The sequence below is a fragment of the Schistocerca cancellata genome, chromosome 8 (assembly GCF_023864275.1).
Source record: "Schistocerca cancellata isolate TAMUIC-IGC-003103 chromosome 8, iqSchCanc2.1, whole genome shotgun sequence".
NCBI classification, from domain to species: domain Eukaryota; kingdom Metazoa; phylum Arthropoda; class Insecta; order Orthoptera; family Acrididae; genus Schistocerca; species Schistocerca cancellata.
The window spans coordinates 415,598,374-415,615,489 of record NC_064633.1 but is presented as its reverse complement, the minus strand read 5'-3'; the positions used below and the strand labels follow the sequence as shown (position 1 = coordinate 415,615,489).

Genomic DNA, 17,116 nt, shown 5'->3' with positions numbered 1-17,116 from the left:
CGTCCACCATGGATAAAATAACATTTAAATGAAAATAAAATCACCGATAACATTAAGTTTTGTTGTAGGTCCTAACGGCCTACGCCATCGAAACTCATTAGCAGCCGAACATTTAATTTTGTCTTACATGGTCCTACTAGTGTCATTCTATGATTATTATTGATTTCACTTAAAACTGATATCGAACGGTTTCATGTTGAGAAGATGCGATTGTTCTTGTGTTACTGTATGTCTACTGTTTCACAACTTCCGCACGTTGGCAACACTTTTGATGTATACATCTCTGATAAAAAGTGTTTACATGTAGCGCGTTTTGTTGTTATACAAAACTGGATGATACGATGATGTTTGCTGTAGAAATTTTAGTGATAATGCATGAAGTGGAAGGGAAAGGGGAACTGTACGAAGAGCGAGCCTTTTCTTGTTCGTCAATCACGTGACATTTTCAAACGTAATTCTAATTTATATTAAAAGTTGCACTTGTTTGCAAGACGTTCATCATGTCCGATTTTCATTCGGCTTTCAAAAAAAAATTATGTATGCGCACCTACAGGGCAACGCCTCATTATTTGATACCAGGATTGAACCAGCAGAGAGCATTATGCTCTGAGCACTGTAGTGAGCATGGAACCCAACACACTCTTCAGTGTGTCGGGCATAAATTGTTTATACCAAAAACGGAAACACCACGTCTAGGTATTTTGTGTTTATGAAAAATCATTGAAATTGTGTAAGAATGCCTCATGTAATTCCTGACCTTTTTCTTTTGCACATAGTTGTAAGTGGACGTGACGTAGCTACATCTCTCGTTAGTGAGAAGTTCAAATGGCAAGAAAAGGCGAATGCGTTGGCAGTACGTTACAGGAAGAACCCCAAAGGTAAGAATAAAGCAAATGTGAATACTAAACCTGTTGTTGTTAATCGAATAATAGTATTCCTTATAGGCAGAATACACAGCACTTCGGACTCCCTTCTTCATTATACGTATTGTGCAATAGTAGCTATTCTTAATGTCCCAGATGCACTCGAAAGTTTGCTGAAGCAAGGGGTGGGACGTTGTTCTTTGATTTCATTTATTTCTTATTTATTCATCCTTCCATACATACGTCTATCCTTACGTATTTGCTGGGTATCGATGGCATCATGAATAACATTCAAGAGGTGTTGTAAAGTGTGGTTAACATGTTAAGAAACATACTTACATGCACTATAGTACCAAACATAACTAAAATACAGATAATAAAATGACAGGTGATACATAAAAATTTTTCCATGTGGTTAATAATTACCCTAATTAATAATTTGTGTTGTTAAATTACTTACTAAGTTTCACATAATAAAAGAATTGCATTTGGATTTCAGCTCTCAACCGTCCTTTGGAATTTTTATTGGCAGATCTAGATTTCAGCTAAAAACTAGCCATTCTCAATGCACTATCATTTTTGGTCAATGCATGTAATGCCTGTTGGTTGGGCTTTGTCCACAGTTCAAGTATTCAGTGAACTGTGGACAAAGCCCGACCAACAGACATTACATGCATTGACCAAAAATGATAGTGCATTGAGAATGGCTGGTTTCTAGCTTAGATCTAGATCTGCCAATAAAAATTCCAAAGGATGACCGATAGCTGAAATATATTATTTACAAATCAAAATAACGGTCGCTGCATGCAACAGCCTCTGAATGGAGGGTAACCTGAACAAGAATTGCAGGTAGGCCTATTATAAGTTTAATTTTCAGAAAGACTACTGGATAGGAAACTCCATAAAATTTCAAGTGTTCATATTTAAGTGGATTATTACATCCAGGGTTAAGTAAAGTGAATTTGTGCTGCACCAGATCACCTCACGTTAAACTCCCATCTTGGTGAATGATATTGAACCAGTATAATGATGACTGAATTTGCATATCAAACTTACTTGGAGTGTCTTGAAAGTGAACATCTATCAGACTGGTTCCAGTCCACATGTATAAGAGTTTAAAATGTAAAAAAAAAAAAACTGCAGCGAAAGTGAGCTCACAATGTTTGTGTAATTTTCCTCTTTTTTTCCATATGATATCAAGTCCATTGCCTTATTTTTGAGGGTACAACATGTAATGAGCAGCAGACTAATTGTTATAACGTTCACTGTGCAATAATTTGTTACAAATGGGACTGATGTCAGTTTCCCTTTTCAGATGTTGAAAGCAAAGAAAAGGATCTCAGACCAAATATTTAAACTTACAAAGTTTTGCTAGAACTTTGCAAAGAGCAGTCAGGGCTCTTATCGTAAAGCGTCTGTTGATAACAGCTGCCACAAGCAGTGACAGGAATGTACTATGATGGGAGAGCTGATTTGTGTAGCCAATAAGAATGGTGTTTTGGTTTCAGGTGTGGGCAAAACAAATATTGCATGTTTCACAACGTCCTTTAGCATTTTACGTATAGTTGCAGGGAAACATAAGTACACAAAAACACGTAATAAATGATTTAACACAAGTGATATCATTATACTGTTGGAGATGCAACCTGTCTAAGGAGCGAAACAAGATTTTATTTGTGTCATACACAGGTTTTACTTCTTTGTATTTAAAAAAAATACCATGTGTTACGAGCTACTAATTAAGTAAAAGGAAGCAAAATGTGTATGACAAAAACAAATGGCCTTTTATTTAGTTACATAGGCAGACCATATCTCCAAGAAATAAAGTATAGAAACAATGAAGGAATCCCAGAAAACATAAGAATAATAACACCATGATTTTATTGAAAATAACACATCACACTAGGGCTTGTACACTGTTGCTGCACTCTTCATGAAATACATAAATAAATTCCAAGTACAGTCCGCACCACACGTATTTCAACAAATAATGGTCAAAAAGATTTTTTGCAGTGTCGGATGCCGTGAAGAGATATCCGTATGGCTGAGCAGCTGCCTTTGATACTCCTAGTGTGTGCGTCTGGTTCAGCATCCTTGAATGTCAGTTTATGGTTAACCATAAAATGCTTGAATTCTTCATCGTTCAACCTTCTGTATGACCTAAAATAGTCAGAAATGACAGTCTTTCCTGGAAGGATGCATGCTTTGATGGTGCTAAGCAACACCTTCTTCATACATCTTGGAACAACGGTGAAAAAACACTTGTGGGTTCCTCTTCGGATTCCTCCAGAAACCCGCCTTCCTGTCTTTTTGTAAACTGACATTTTTTTCTTCTTCCAAAAATAGCCTAGTCGATCTCGACAATGCCACCAAGTTTCTCACTTTCATTGAAGCACATACTTCTGTGCGGAAGCTATTCCAATCCACTACTGTCTTGTCGGATAACTGTAGTTCTTCGGAAGCTTTAGCTTCTTTTGATCCAGAGACAAGTTAATTGCATAATTTTCATATACTTAAGTTGCTTCACTCAAACCATGAATTATTTGTAATACTGCAACTAACTCTGTGATCAGTCATTTTTCAGCTCCACTTGCACCTCGTGTGTACCTTTTGTTCAAGAAATAAGGCTCATTGCCCCACCACACTTGGACACTTTCTGTGACTGGCTACAAAACTGTGTGACATACATCAGTTAACAACATTGCATTTGTGTTCCATAAGGGCAAGGTCCCTGTAGTGTACATGTTCGGAGACCATAGATGAAAACATAATGGAGTCAGATCGAATTATCCGCTCAAAAGAGGCTGACGTTATCTGTTTCAGTATGTCTCATTAGCTTCTTACAAGAATGCCAGATGCAGCATTAATATGTATGGTTGTCTTATAAGGTAATTAGAGGCAAACAAACACAAGTCAGAAAATTAAAAGGTGATATCTGTGGAAATAAAATATGCTTCAGTAATTTTTTCTTTAGATTAGATCTCTGCGCCACTTCCAATCCCTTGCTATGAGGATCATATCCCTGTGGAAGACCCAGGTGCAAGACCTGTTCAGTCCATCCACCAAGCACTTCCTATTCCAGTCCTGTAAAAGGTTTACCCTGCCCTGCCAGGGGCCGGACCACTTGTGAAAGCAGCCATGTCATTTACTGGCTCTGCTGCAATCATTGCACAGCTGTCCAATAGGATAAACAACCACAACCAAACTGTGGCCAAGAGCGAAGTAAACCACACCACCCTGTGGCATAACATGCAGCTGAACACAGCATGCTTGATTTCAATGGCTGCTGCACTACCCAAGCCATCTGTATCCTCCCCTCCATTACCAGCTTTTGTGAACAGCACAGTTGGTCGTTATCCATACAACACATTCTCTGCTCCCGTAACTAACCCGGCTCAAACTGCAGTAACATACTGTCCCCACAACCTTCACCTGTCTGTTTCCACCCCCTCTGTCCTATCTCCTTCTCCCAATTCCTGTCTCATACATTCTTTGTTTGCCACCCTCTGTCAGTGCCCACACTCTTTCCCCACTCCTCTCCTTTATTGTTCTGTTTTTCCCACCTCTGTGACCCCCTCCCCAACTGCCCGACACTGCACTTGTTGGCATTCTAGTCCCTGCACACTATGCCAGACAGCACTCCTCTCTTCCCCTACCCGTTCACTGCTTCTCTTCCCTTTTTCCTCCCTGTCCCGATTGCTGTTAACATTCCACGTGATAGTTCATTCTGGCCCGAGCTGCCAGAGTTGGCAGTCATGTGTGTGTGAGAGGTGTACTTGCTTGTATGAATGAATGGTGTGTGTTTCTCTTTTTTCGATGGAGGCTGTTGTCGAAAGCTTACGTGTAAGTGTCTTTTGATTGTACCTGTCTGCAACTTAGCAAGCTACCTTCCCATATTGTTGATATTTCTTTATGTTAGGGTGAAATAATGCCCATTTTGCAAACCCCACCTCTTTCGATATGGTTCAATTTGAAGAACCTGGAACACAGGAAGAAACTATTAATGGAGTTCTATCAATTAGTGCGAAGCCAAATGACTGCATCCATGAGGGCCAGAGGTGGACCAATGTCTTAGTGACTTGCTCAATTTGTGAAGCTCTTTCTCTCGAAGAAATCTTCGAATTTTTGTGAAACTGTAATCATTTGTTTGTCTGTACATGTAAAGCACATCTACTTATTTCTGTCCCATTTGGATAATTCCTTTATAGATGCATAATTTCTTTTGTCTTCAAGTGTATTTTTACTTTTAGTGTTGTGGTTGTGAATTGCACATTTAATCCTAAATGAGCTGTTTCTGTTAACCACAAAAAACCATTGGGGAGCATATCATACATTGGTACATAAGAGTAAGAGGTCCCTGTGAAGGCTTCAATGTGATGTGTGTTTATCAGCTTTATATGATTCTGCAGAATAAATGATTTTTGCCTTTTCACATTATTGACAGTATACTAGCAATTCCATCTGTAGGTCAAAACAGTGAGATTATTTGCAAGTGTAAAATAGGCAGACATTAACTTTTTTTAGTTAATGTATAATATACTAGCTGTTACCCTTGGCTGCACTCGCAAATCAGCAGTTTCGGTATGATAACTGATGGTGACAGAGAAAGCTATTATATGTGCAATAACGTCAGCTGCCCTCATGTCTCCACCTGTTTGGGTAAGCGCAGCTCATGTTTTGCAACCTACCACAATGCAGTGTAGAGTGTAATTCTATATAGACTATGCATCCCCATCTAGGGTTCAGGCTAGAGTTGTACACTTTGGTGCAAATGTTTGTAATAGGTGACTGATACAAGTAAGGAAATTAAAAAGTGCCAGATATTAAAAAAAAAAAAAAAAAAAAAAAAGTAAAAGAATATCTCATTAGCCAATTCCACAATTTTTTCAGGGATGTAAATTGTGCTCAGGTCTTATGTTTGATGAAGTACACTGTCGCTGCTAAGCAGTGCAGGTGTGGGCATCTATACATATAAAGCATGTACTTTATGCAACAAATTTAACAATATTTTAACATAGTTTATGTTCGCTGATGTAAAAAAAGATGTTCCCTCCCTTACTTCACACTCTGAAGGGGTCAGGTTTTCTTTTTAGCCTGTTCTTCCTCAGAATGCCATGTATTTCCATACCAAATTTCATCAAAATCAGTTCAGTGGTGTAGCCATGAGAATGTAAACAACAATGTTGGTTTTGCATTTAATAATAGTAGTGTGGAAGTTTGGATAAATACAATGAGAATTGAATAAGTATTATATTCTAGCAGCTACCTTCAGCTGCGCTTGCATATTAGTAAAATGAAATGAAATGTGCATGTCGCTTTAATGTTTGGAAGAACCTGTTCAGGATGTTCAGCGGCTTGGTGCAAGCCATATTATTTAACACCACTTCGGTGGCTTGCGCATCAGTGATGATAAATGAAGATGAAGACAATGAACACACCCAGTCCCGAATGGAGAAAAGCTGATCCTGCAAGAATCAAACCTGGGACCCCATGATTGAGAGTCAGCAATGCTAACCGCAACACCACGAGTAGTTTTGTTATGATGAATAGTGAAGACGGTACTAAAATAAAATGTGAACATTCTAAAATTATTAAGTAGCATTAAAATGACAAAGAAAGAAAATAAATGATTTGTAGTTTGGTGCAGTCCAAATTTTATATCGTTTGTACGTGTAATAACATCAGCTGCCCTCACGTGTCTGCTTGTTACCTGAAGCTGCGCTCGCATATCATAATCAGATGCAGCCCAACTAATGGCCTCCCTCATTCTAGATGTAAAGGCATGGCATCTGTCTGTTTGTCGTGCAGCATTTATATGATGCCATCATTTTGAGTCTTGTGGGGTCTCATAAGCTAGAAGAGATTTGTGACACTCAGTGGGTAAAGTGTGACGGGCTTTTGACCAATATTAGTATGGATTAAACACATTGAGGATAGCATAAGCAGTGTATTCGTTATGTTGAATCATAATATATAGAACATATTAAAGAATAAAAGCATTTTCACAAATATAATGAAGTTCAAAAGTCAAAGAGTGAGTAGATTTTTCATATTTCTTGTTATATTCTTCACATCAATTAATATGTTGTACTACACACTTTCTAAAGTAGCCTACATTCTTCCTCACCATTCAGACCATTTCTATAACAAATTTCACCAACATCGATTTAGGGTTGTAGTTGTGAAAGCAAAAAGTCACAACAATAGTACAAATTTATATGCCAGTTAGCTCCATAGATAATGAAGAGATTGAAACAGTGTATGATGTGGTAAAATGAAATAATTAGATTGAGAGAGATGAGAGTTTAACTGTGATGGGGACTGGCATTCAGTAGTAGGAAAAGGAAGAGGAGGAAAAATTGTAGAACAACATGGACTAAAGGAATGATAGAGGAAGCTGTGTGGTAGAATTTTCCACAGAGCATACTTTAATCATCGCTAATACTCGCTTACGAATCATTGAAGAAGTTTGTATACACAGAAGAGACCTGGAGATACTGAAAAGTTTCAGATATGTTATATGATGGCAAACAAAGATTTTGATATTAATTATTAAATTGTAAGACATTTCCAGTGGCAGAAGTAAATTTGACCAGAATTTATCGGTTATGTATCGCAGATTAAAACAGAATAAATATAAGAAAGATGGGAAATTAATCAGATTGGGCCTGGACAAATTGGCAACTGGAGGCTATTTAAAATGGGGGAAAGATATACAATATGAGATGAAGGGATAGCTTTGAGAGATGAATTATTGAAGACAACAGGGGATCTAATCAGTAAAAAGATCAAGTAGATAAAAAGGGAGAATGTAGTAGGAATTCTTGGATGACAGAGGGGATATTGAATGCAATTGGGGAATGATAAAACACAGTAAATGAAACAGGTGAAGAGGAATATGTATGCTAAAAAATGAAATTGATAGAAAGTGCAAAATGGCTAGACAGAAATGGCTAGAGGACAAATACAAGGCTGTAGGAGCATGCATATCTAAGGGAAAAAATAGGTGTTGCCTAGAGGAAAATTGCGACACATGTAGAGAAAAGAGAAGCAGCTGTCTGAATAGCAAGAGCTCAGATGGCAGGTCAGTACTGAATTAAGAAGGGAAAGATGAAGCTTGGAAGGATATATAGAAGAGAAATGAACTTTAAGGCAGCATTATAGAAAACTCGAGCCTTAGTGCCTGGAAACATTTGTGCTGCTCGTGTCTGTATGTGTTCAATATCCCCTGTTAGCTCTGTTTGGTAGAGGTTCCAGACATTTGATTAATATTCTAGGTGGGTCACATTGGTGATTTGTAAGAAATCTCCTTTGTAGTCTGATTGCACTTTTCGTAGTATTACCGATAGACTGAAGTCTGCTACGAGGTTTGCCTATGATTGGGCGTAAGATGTTTGTATGAGCTAACTTATTCCAACTGTGGCTGGTAGTTGCTGTAGTCGTAGGATACTGCATGTTTGCATTTTGTGGAGAGGATAGTTTTACATCTCTGAACATTTAAAGGAAGCTGTCAGTCATTGCATCACTTTGACATCTGACTATTTGTACAGCTTCATTAAGATTGTACTTAGTTGTATATAACTGCCTCATATATGAAAAGTTTGAGGTTACCCTAAATATTGTCTGAAAGATCATTAATATACAACATGAACAGCAAGGGAGCCTACACACTTCCCTAGGGTACACCTGAAGTTTCATCTTCATCTGTCAATGATTCCCCATCCAAGAAAACTTGCTGCGCCCTCCCTACCAAAAATTCCTCAATCCTATCACAAATTTCGCTTGATACTCCCTACTTTTGATAATAAAAGTGGATGTAATACTGAGTTTAATGCTTTTCTGAAGTTGAGGATTACTACATCTACCTGACTGCCTTGAACAAAGGCTTTTAGTATGTCTACTGAGAAGAGTGAGAGCTGAGTTTCACATGATCAATTTTTATTTTAATCCATGCCTGCCAGCATGGAGGAGGCCATTCTCTTCAAGATACCTCATTACATCTGAATTCAGAATATGTTCTAAGACTTAACAATAATATCAAGGAAATTGGTCAATAGTTCTGTGGATCACTCCTGCTGTCCTTCTTGTAGAGAGGTGTGACTTTTGCTTTGTTCCAATTTCAGTTCAATAGTCTACAATAGATAATAGTGAACTGAGGGGCTAACTCAGCCATAAATTCAGTATAGAATCTGATAGGGATTCCATCAGTTACTGGGGCTTTATTCAATTTTAGTGATTTCTGCTGTTCCTCGGTGCCACTGACACTAAATCTATTTCACTTAGGTTTTCAGTACTACATGGATTTAATTGCAACAATACTCGTGGGTTTTCCTTTGTAAAGGACTATTTGAAAATGGAATTAAGCATTTCAGCTTTTGCCTTACTACCCTCAATAGTGTCAGGCTTCACACATAGCTCTCTTGGCAGCCATATGCATTTCATTCAGCTCATTGAGCATGTTTCTATCTATAGCCCAATACTTAATTTTACACATATTATGCAGTAGTCTCTGGTTCTTTATACATTCTTTCCAGTGACTGTATAACATGGGGGGGGGGGGGGGGGTCCCTCCTGTTATAAACTGATAAACTGTTCCACTGGGAACATATCTATATAGTGCATTGTCACCTATTCTTTTAAACCTGAGACATGATTCCTCTACCTGTTCATGCCCCTAGCTAAGAGTTTCAACTTCCTCATTGAGAAATGACACCCCTAGCTCCTTATATGGTTTGCTGGACATATAAAATAAATAAATTTTTCATAGTCGCTGTTTGTGCTTTGGTTACAAGTGTTGCTACAGCTGTCTCATGGTTATTGGTACCATTTTCGTTGTGAACATCCTCAAAGAGTTCCAGTCTATGTGTTACCATTAGATCTTATATATTCTCATCATATGTCAGGCTCTGAAGTATTTGTTCTAGGAAGTTTTCAGAGAAGGTGTTTGGTGATGTTTCATAGGATGTCTTCTCATGCCCACCACTAACAAAATTGTAGTATCCCAGTTGATTGTTGGACAATTGAAGTCTCATCCAGTGATTGCAGTACGATTGGGGAACTTACAATGAGCTGAGGTTTTTTCTAAACATTTCCGTTACATCAGGAAGGGAGTCTGTAAGTTAGCAGAAGCACCCAAATATAATTTTTCACCCACCTTTGATACTAAGTCTTTTCCAAACAACCTTGCATGCAGTGTCAATCTCTATTTGGTCAATTTGAGTTTCTCATCTATAGCAACAAATCAGCACCTCCATTCTCCCCCGCACTGTATATTTCGTATCCTTTCAGCACACACTTAAATTTTCCCCAAAGATGTACTGTCAATTTCAGGTTTCAACCAGCTTTCTGTACCTAGTTTTATGTGAGCTTTACTGCTTTTCATGAGCAATTCAAACTGTGGTACTTTGTTGTGAATGCTTTGGCAGTTTACCATTAGGATGTTAATACTCTTACTTGAGGTGGGTGGTTTTTTTTTTTTTTTTTTTTTTTCCTACATGGGTACTTCCAGATTTCCTACAGCCATCATAATCTGCATTGGATGGAGATTCAGTTAATCTAACAATCCAATGTGTGGACCTCACACAAAGTCAGCTACCTGGGTAGCCACCTGTGATGCATAGTGCACACCTGACTCATTAAGGGGAACCCTGCAGTTCTCAACCCTGTGGTGCAAGTCTGAGAGGTTACAGCCCAACTTATCACAGAACCTTTGCTTCTTTTCTCCTCATGAATAGTCCCCACATGACTTCCTGAAAGCCAAGGATCAAAGTGGTTGGGTTGATATAGTATTTCTCAAGTTCCGTAAAGCATTTAACTCAGTACCATACCTATGCTTTTTATCAAAGTATGATCATATGGGGTATCAGATGAAACGTGTGATTGGGGTCAGGATTTCTTGGTAGTGAGGATGCAGATTGCAGATTGTTATCTTGGATGGAGAGTTGTCAACAGATGCAGAAGGAACTTTAGATGTACTGTTGGATCCCTTGCTGTTCATGTTATGTAACAATGATCTGGTGGGCAATATTAATAGTAACCTCAGATTTGTTGCAGATGATGCAGTTATTTACAATCAAATACAGTCTGAACAAAGCTGTGCAAAGTTCAGTCAGACGTTGATAAGATTTAAAAGTAATGCAATGCTTTGCAGCTTCCTTTAAATGTTCAAAAATGTAAAGTTGTGCACTTTGCAAAATGAAAAAAACATAGTATCCTATGAATGTAAAATTAGTGAGTCATAGTTGGAATCTGTAAACTCTTATGAATACTTGGGTGTAACACTTAGTAGGGGCATGCAGTGGAATGATCACATGGGCTCAGTCATGGGTAAAGCAGGTAGCAGGTACCAGTAGTGAGTATTTGGGGCACTGGCTCATCAAAGATGGAATCAGGCCAACTGATTGAAATGACGCCTCCATCAATTCCCTTCCCCACACAAGGAACTTAATCAAATTGTAGATGTGTTTGGGCAAAGTCAATTATTACTCCAAATTCTTACCCCAAGCAGCCCACATTGTGCAAACCTTCAATCATTTGTGTAAAAAGGGAGTGCCCTGCAACTGGATCCCGGCCTTTGAGCAAGTTTTTATTCACTTAACAACCATGCTTAAATCTGTGTCTTTTCTGTGGAATGTCTGCTGGTTGTGGCAGCCGACACACGCACCTATGGCATTGGAGCAGGTCTGGCGCACAGGATATGTGCTGTTAGTTTTTTCTAATTCAATGACAAATGTATTTTTGGAAGTTACATCAGTGACGGCTTTAAGCACCACAGTCTTAGCTGTACAAATACCAACTAACAGCAGATTTACTTGGCTGTGATATACAGATATACTGATTTTGTTTTTTGTATTAAAATATTAAATGAGATTGCTTTGCTTCCTTTGATATGTTTTATTTATTTTATTTGCTAGGAAAAACAGATGTACTAAGTTCGCTTTGTGATTTGTGTGCCTACTCATTACATTCTGATTTCATTTTGTTTATGAATAAAAATATGTAGAAAACAGTAATTAAAACTTCCGGGCTAAGAGGCCGTGGTCCAATAGTAGAAATACTTCTCCCTGACATTTCGTTGCCAGCCAACCTCAGATGATGTTGCCCGCAGCTGGCAACAAAACCTCAGGGAGAAGTATTTCTACTATTGGACCATGGCCTCTTAGCCCGGAAGTTTTAATTACTGAAGACGCCGGTCGTGAAAGCCTACACACTATGAGGTAGAAAACAGTTGAGTGTTTCTGAATGCACCCGAAGGGCTGAAAGACTGAGGACTATGTGGTCTCAAGAATCCAATTAAAATTGTAATACAAGACTTTCTCCTGCTTGAGAACATCAGACTTCAACATGTTCTTTGGAAACTCCTTCCAAAAGCAAGGGGCCATGTAACTCTGATTGCGAGCATCATGCATTATCTCACTCCTCAGAACCTTTTTCCTTGGAGAGGCTTATAGTTACTTCTCTGCAACGTGAACATCATAGAAGCAGAAATTTTGATGGGAACTGGCACTGGTGAGCAAGTTTTTATACCCGAATCCCGCATGTTCCCAACAATTTACCGATTCACTTTATTTGTGTACAATTTGAGGTGAGCTTATATTAGGGCGTTGTCATAAACAAAGCGCAAGGCCAGACACTATGTGTTGCAGGCGTGGACATTAGTGTTAGTTGCTTTTTGCATGCCCGGCTGTTCATGGCTCCCTCCCATATTAGTGAAGCAAACAAGCTCTTCATTTATGCCTCCATTCATACTACTGCAAACATTGTATAAAAAGAAGCATTATATGTCAAAAACAAATTCCATGCATATGAAGTCTCAGGCAGAGCTATAAATAAATACCCAAGCAATGCCAGGTTCCTCAGCTAGTGCACAATATAATTATGTGTAGTGTGAAGATTATAAATATATTATTTCAGAAGTATTATTTATTGGTTACAGTATACTTTTCAACATAAATCAAATGGTGAAAATGCTAGGTGGAAGTCATTACTAAACTGAAATCGGTTAATTAAAAAAGACATAAGGATTATAGGTATGGCTAAATTAAAGGAATTGTAGTGACTTGCGTGCCATCTGTGTTTTTAGAGTGCTAAATTTACACTGGGTGTTTGTAAGGTTCAAATCAAGCTGAGGAGCTCCTCATTCAGTTAAGCACTGCACTGAAAAATGAAGTTCTAGATTGACATACAGGTTTTATCTATAACAAACTTAATGTCCTGCTTTATCTTATGATAAAATACTAATCAATCGATGGCTAGAATTTTCTATGGCTATGGAAGTCATCTTTATGATTGAGCAGGATTGATGTTAGCCAGTGCACAGCCTAATACAATTTCAGTCTTCAAACTGCTATCCAAAACTTCTCTTCCATAAAGTTCACACACCATAGATGCTCATAATTTTATATAAGATAAAAATGGTAACACTACAGTAAAAAAAATCACTTTTGTATGTACATAGCTTAGAGTGTACATGGTTAACAATAATTGTGGAGAATAATTGTAATATTTTGATAATCACATATTTACTGTCTGTAAAAATAGTCCGTTATTTTGTGATGACTGGAAAAATAATATTATAATTTTACACATTATAATTCAGTTTCTTATTATAATTTCAAATTTAATGGTATAATTAAAAAAACAGACGTCCTATTATAGTTCATTATCCTTGTTGAAAGTGGCACAATTTTCTACTTAAATCTGCTTAGTTTTGCTATCAAGTCTATTTCTCTTACACCTTCATACAACATATAATATTTGATTTGTGTACTAGAAATGATTTTCAGTATTAATCACAACATATTTAATATGTCAGTGTCTCTAAACTGATTCTATAAGTGATGCATAAAGTGCCAGGCACTTTAGGTATGAATTGTTACTGGGAAGTGTGATGACATTTTGAAACATACTTTGAGGTTTACATTTGAAATATGGCTTGGAAAGTAGCAGGCTTGGTGCTATATTGGAAAATATTAATGATTGCACCTTACTGCCATATCTGTGGGTAGCCAAATATTGGTGCACACATTGGAGCTCTGGGAGAAATGGAGGAAGCAGCCAGGCAGGAGAGTTGCATGCGGAAGAGTAACCCAAACTAATGGCAGGCAAGCAAAATGTGACAGGTACTCTGCAGACAGACAAAAGACCAGTTAATGACAAACAACCTAGACGACAATGAGGCAGTATGCAAAGCCTTCACCACAATGGTGACAAAAAAGCCAAGACCAGTGGAGAGACAAAACTAAGATACGACCAGAAAGAGTAACTGAATGACAAGCAAGGTAGTTATCAAGCAGTCCTAGCACAGCAAAGATAGATCCGACAATATCAAGCTCTCACATGGTGAGACAGTGGCATGCCCGCCATGCGAGCACAGTGCTGTGCAGTCATGGTGTTCCCTAATGGCCATCTGAGTCTATCCCCTCTGGTGGGCATTCGACTTCCACTATGCCTGACAACAGATTCCTGTCACTGGAAACAGGTGCGTACAGGTGGAAATGCCCCAGTCAGTGCCATGGGGGGTGGAAAGAAGTTACAGCTGAAGGCCCAGTCCTTTCAGCTGCCAGTTGTGGAAAAAGAAGGTGTTTGACAGAGTCCATCATGATTTCAACGGACAGGAGGGTGCGAGAGGGTTCCCCCCATCCTCATGGATGCAGGAGACAGTGCTGGTATGTTGTTCTTGCCAGTCACCAGTGGAACCAGTACTGGTGCTTACTATCACTGGAATGTGGGGGGAGGGGCCAGTAGCTGGTGTCATGCCTGTGCTGGAGGCTGAATCTGGTTATGATGGCAGCACTCGAGTCCGTTCTGTGTTTGTAAAGACATAACTCATCACCCGCGATTCTCTACTACCGTCAGTGGTGACTGACAAGGGAACATCCCCATCGCACCCCCCCTCAGATTTAGTTATAAGTTGGCACAATGGATAGGCCTTGAAAAACTGAACACAGATCAATCGAGAAAACAGGAAGAAGTTGTGTGGAACTATGAAAAAATAAACAAAATATACAAACTGGGTCGTCCACACGTAAGATAGGCAATATTAAGGGCAGTGTGAGGCGAGGAGCGCCGTGGTCCCGTGGTTAGCGTGAACAGCTGCGGAACGAGAGGTCCTTGGTTCAAATCTGCCCTCCACTGAAAATTTTGCTTTCTTTATTTTCGCAAAGTTATGATCTGTCCGTTCGTTCATTGACGTCTCTGTTCACTGTAATAAGTTTAGTGTCTGTGTTTTGCGACCGCACCGCAAAACCGTGTGATTAGTTGACGAAAGGACGTGCCTCTCCAATGGGAACCGAAAACATTTGATCGCAAGGTCATAGGTCAACCGATTCCTCCACAGGAAAACACGTCTGATATTTTGTATACGACACTGGTGACGGCATATGCGTCACATGACAGGAATATGTTGTCGCCCCACCTAACTTGTACACTTGGCGAATGGGTAAAAAGATTCTTCTACCTTACCCGATTTAGGTTTTCTTGTAGATGTGATAATCACTCCCAAAAAAAGTGATGAAAACATAAGAGTTTTTCACATAAACTGAAAATAAAAAGTTAAAATTTTCGGTCGAGGGAAGATTTGAACCAAGGACCTCTCATTCCGCAGCTGTTCACGCTAACCACGGGACCACGGAACTCCTCGCCTCACATTGCCCTTAATATTGCCTATCTTACGCGTGGACGACCTAGTTTGTATATTTTGCTTATTTTTTCATAGTTCCACACAACTTCTTCCTGTTTTCTCGATTGATCTGTGTTCAGTTTTTCAAGGCCTATCCACTGTGCAAACTTATAACTAAATCTGACGGGGGTGCGATGGGGGTGTTCCCTTGTGAGCGTCACCATTTGACAAAGGATGGAATCGAGGGCTGAGAATATGTTTTATGCCATTGCCCACACAGAACTCTTTGAAAGTAGAAGCTGTAAATTGGGGGCCATTATCAGAGACCAAAATGCCTTGATGGCCAAAACCTGGGTCAAGGCTGTGAGGATGACGTCAGTCCTGGTGGACACCGTGCCTACCACATATGGGTACTCTGAGTAGGCACCCACAATGAGCAACCATGTCAATCCCAAAAACCGGTCTGCAAAATCAAGTTGGAAGTGGTCCCAGGCATAGTAGGTTGTAGGCCAGGGTGCAAATGACTGTGGGCGTGTTGCTTGGTGCCTGCTGTACACTGTGCAGCTGTGGGGGGCTGCTGCTCGGTACCAGGTGTACATGTGAAGTGACAGACCATTCCCTCAATGTCACTGTTGATAGCCAGCCAGTAATCATGTCGGCAAGCCAACACCTTTGTTTAGGACATCTCTCAAGGTCCCCGGTGCTGTAAGCTCAGGACTCACTGCTGCAATTCGGCTGGAATGATTATCAGGTGTGTGTCAGTCTCAGTATCCAAGAGAATGACATCATTGACAACAGAGAGCCTGTGAGAAATGAGTTTCCGGGGGTTGAGATCAGTCACCAACCGGCAACTGAGGTACGTTTGTCAGCCACGAGCCATGTATCGGAGGCCCTGCTGCTGGGTGAGGTCGTGGCACACGGCTGTGGTGACATGTGTGGCTGTAATAGGGAAATTGTACAATGTATGTTGTTGTGCAGTATTGATGTGGAAAAAGACGGTGTCCTGTCGGTTGAAGTCAGGGCGTTTGGGCCAGCAGGTAGATGCAACAAGGCACCAGCGTGGGAATGTTGTGCCGTGGGCTTAAACCAGATGGTATAACTGTGTGCACTCAAGAATAACACCTAGTGCAGATGGCATTGAACTGTCAGCTCCAGATGTTGGATTAATATCTGAATAAAGTGAATGAGGGCTTTTGATTTGTAATTAAAGAGAACTTTGTCCCAGGAAGGTAGACATTAAATTTTTTGACAGCAAACACCACTGCCAGTGCTTCCTATTGATCGGTGAATAGTTGCACTGTGCAAAGTTGAACATCTTAGATGCATATTTAATTGGCTATTCAGAGCCACCGTCATTCCTGTGCGCCAGACCTGCTCCAATGCCATAGGTGCGTGTGTCGGCTGCCACAACCAGCAGACATTCCACAGAAAAGACACAGATTTAAGCATGGTTGTTAAGTGAATAAAAACTTGCTCAAAGGCCGGGATCCAGTTGCAGGGCACTCCCTTTTTACACAAATGATTGAAGGTTTGCACAATGTGGGCTGCTTGGGGTAAGAATTTGGAGTAATAATTGACTTTGCCCAAACACATCTACAATTTGATTAAGTTCCTTGTGTGGGGAAGGGAATTG

General features: G+C 39.5%; 1 protein-coding gene across 2 annotated transcripts in view; it reads left to right on the top strand.

Moving 5' to 3' along the window:
• Positions 1–287: 287 nt before the first annotated feature.
• The window catches only part of LOC126095256 (uncharacterized), a 131,627-nt gene continuing 114,798 nt past the window's right edge, over positions 288–17,116 (top strand). For both annotated transcript variants that reach the window (XM_049910009.1, XM_049910010.1), the window contains exons 1-2: positions 288–696; positions 777–878. In XM_049910009.1, the coding sequence (XP_049765966.1) occupies positions 501–696; positions 777–878 (298 nt within the window). In that variant the 5' untranslated portion in view covers positions 288–500. The remainder of the gene's footprint in view (positions 697–776; positions 879–17,116) is intronic.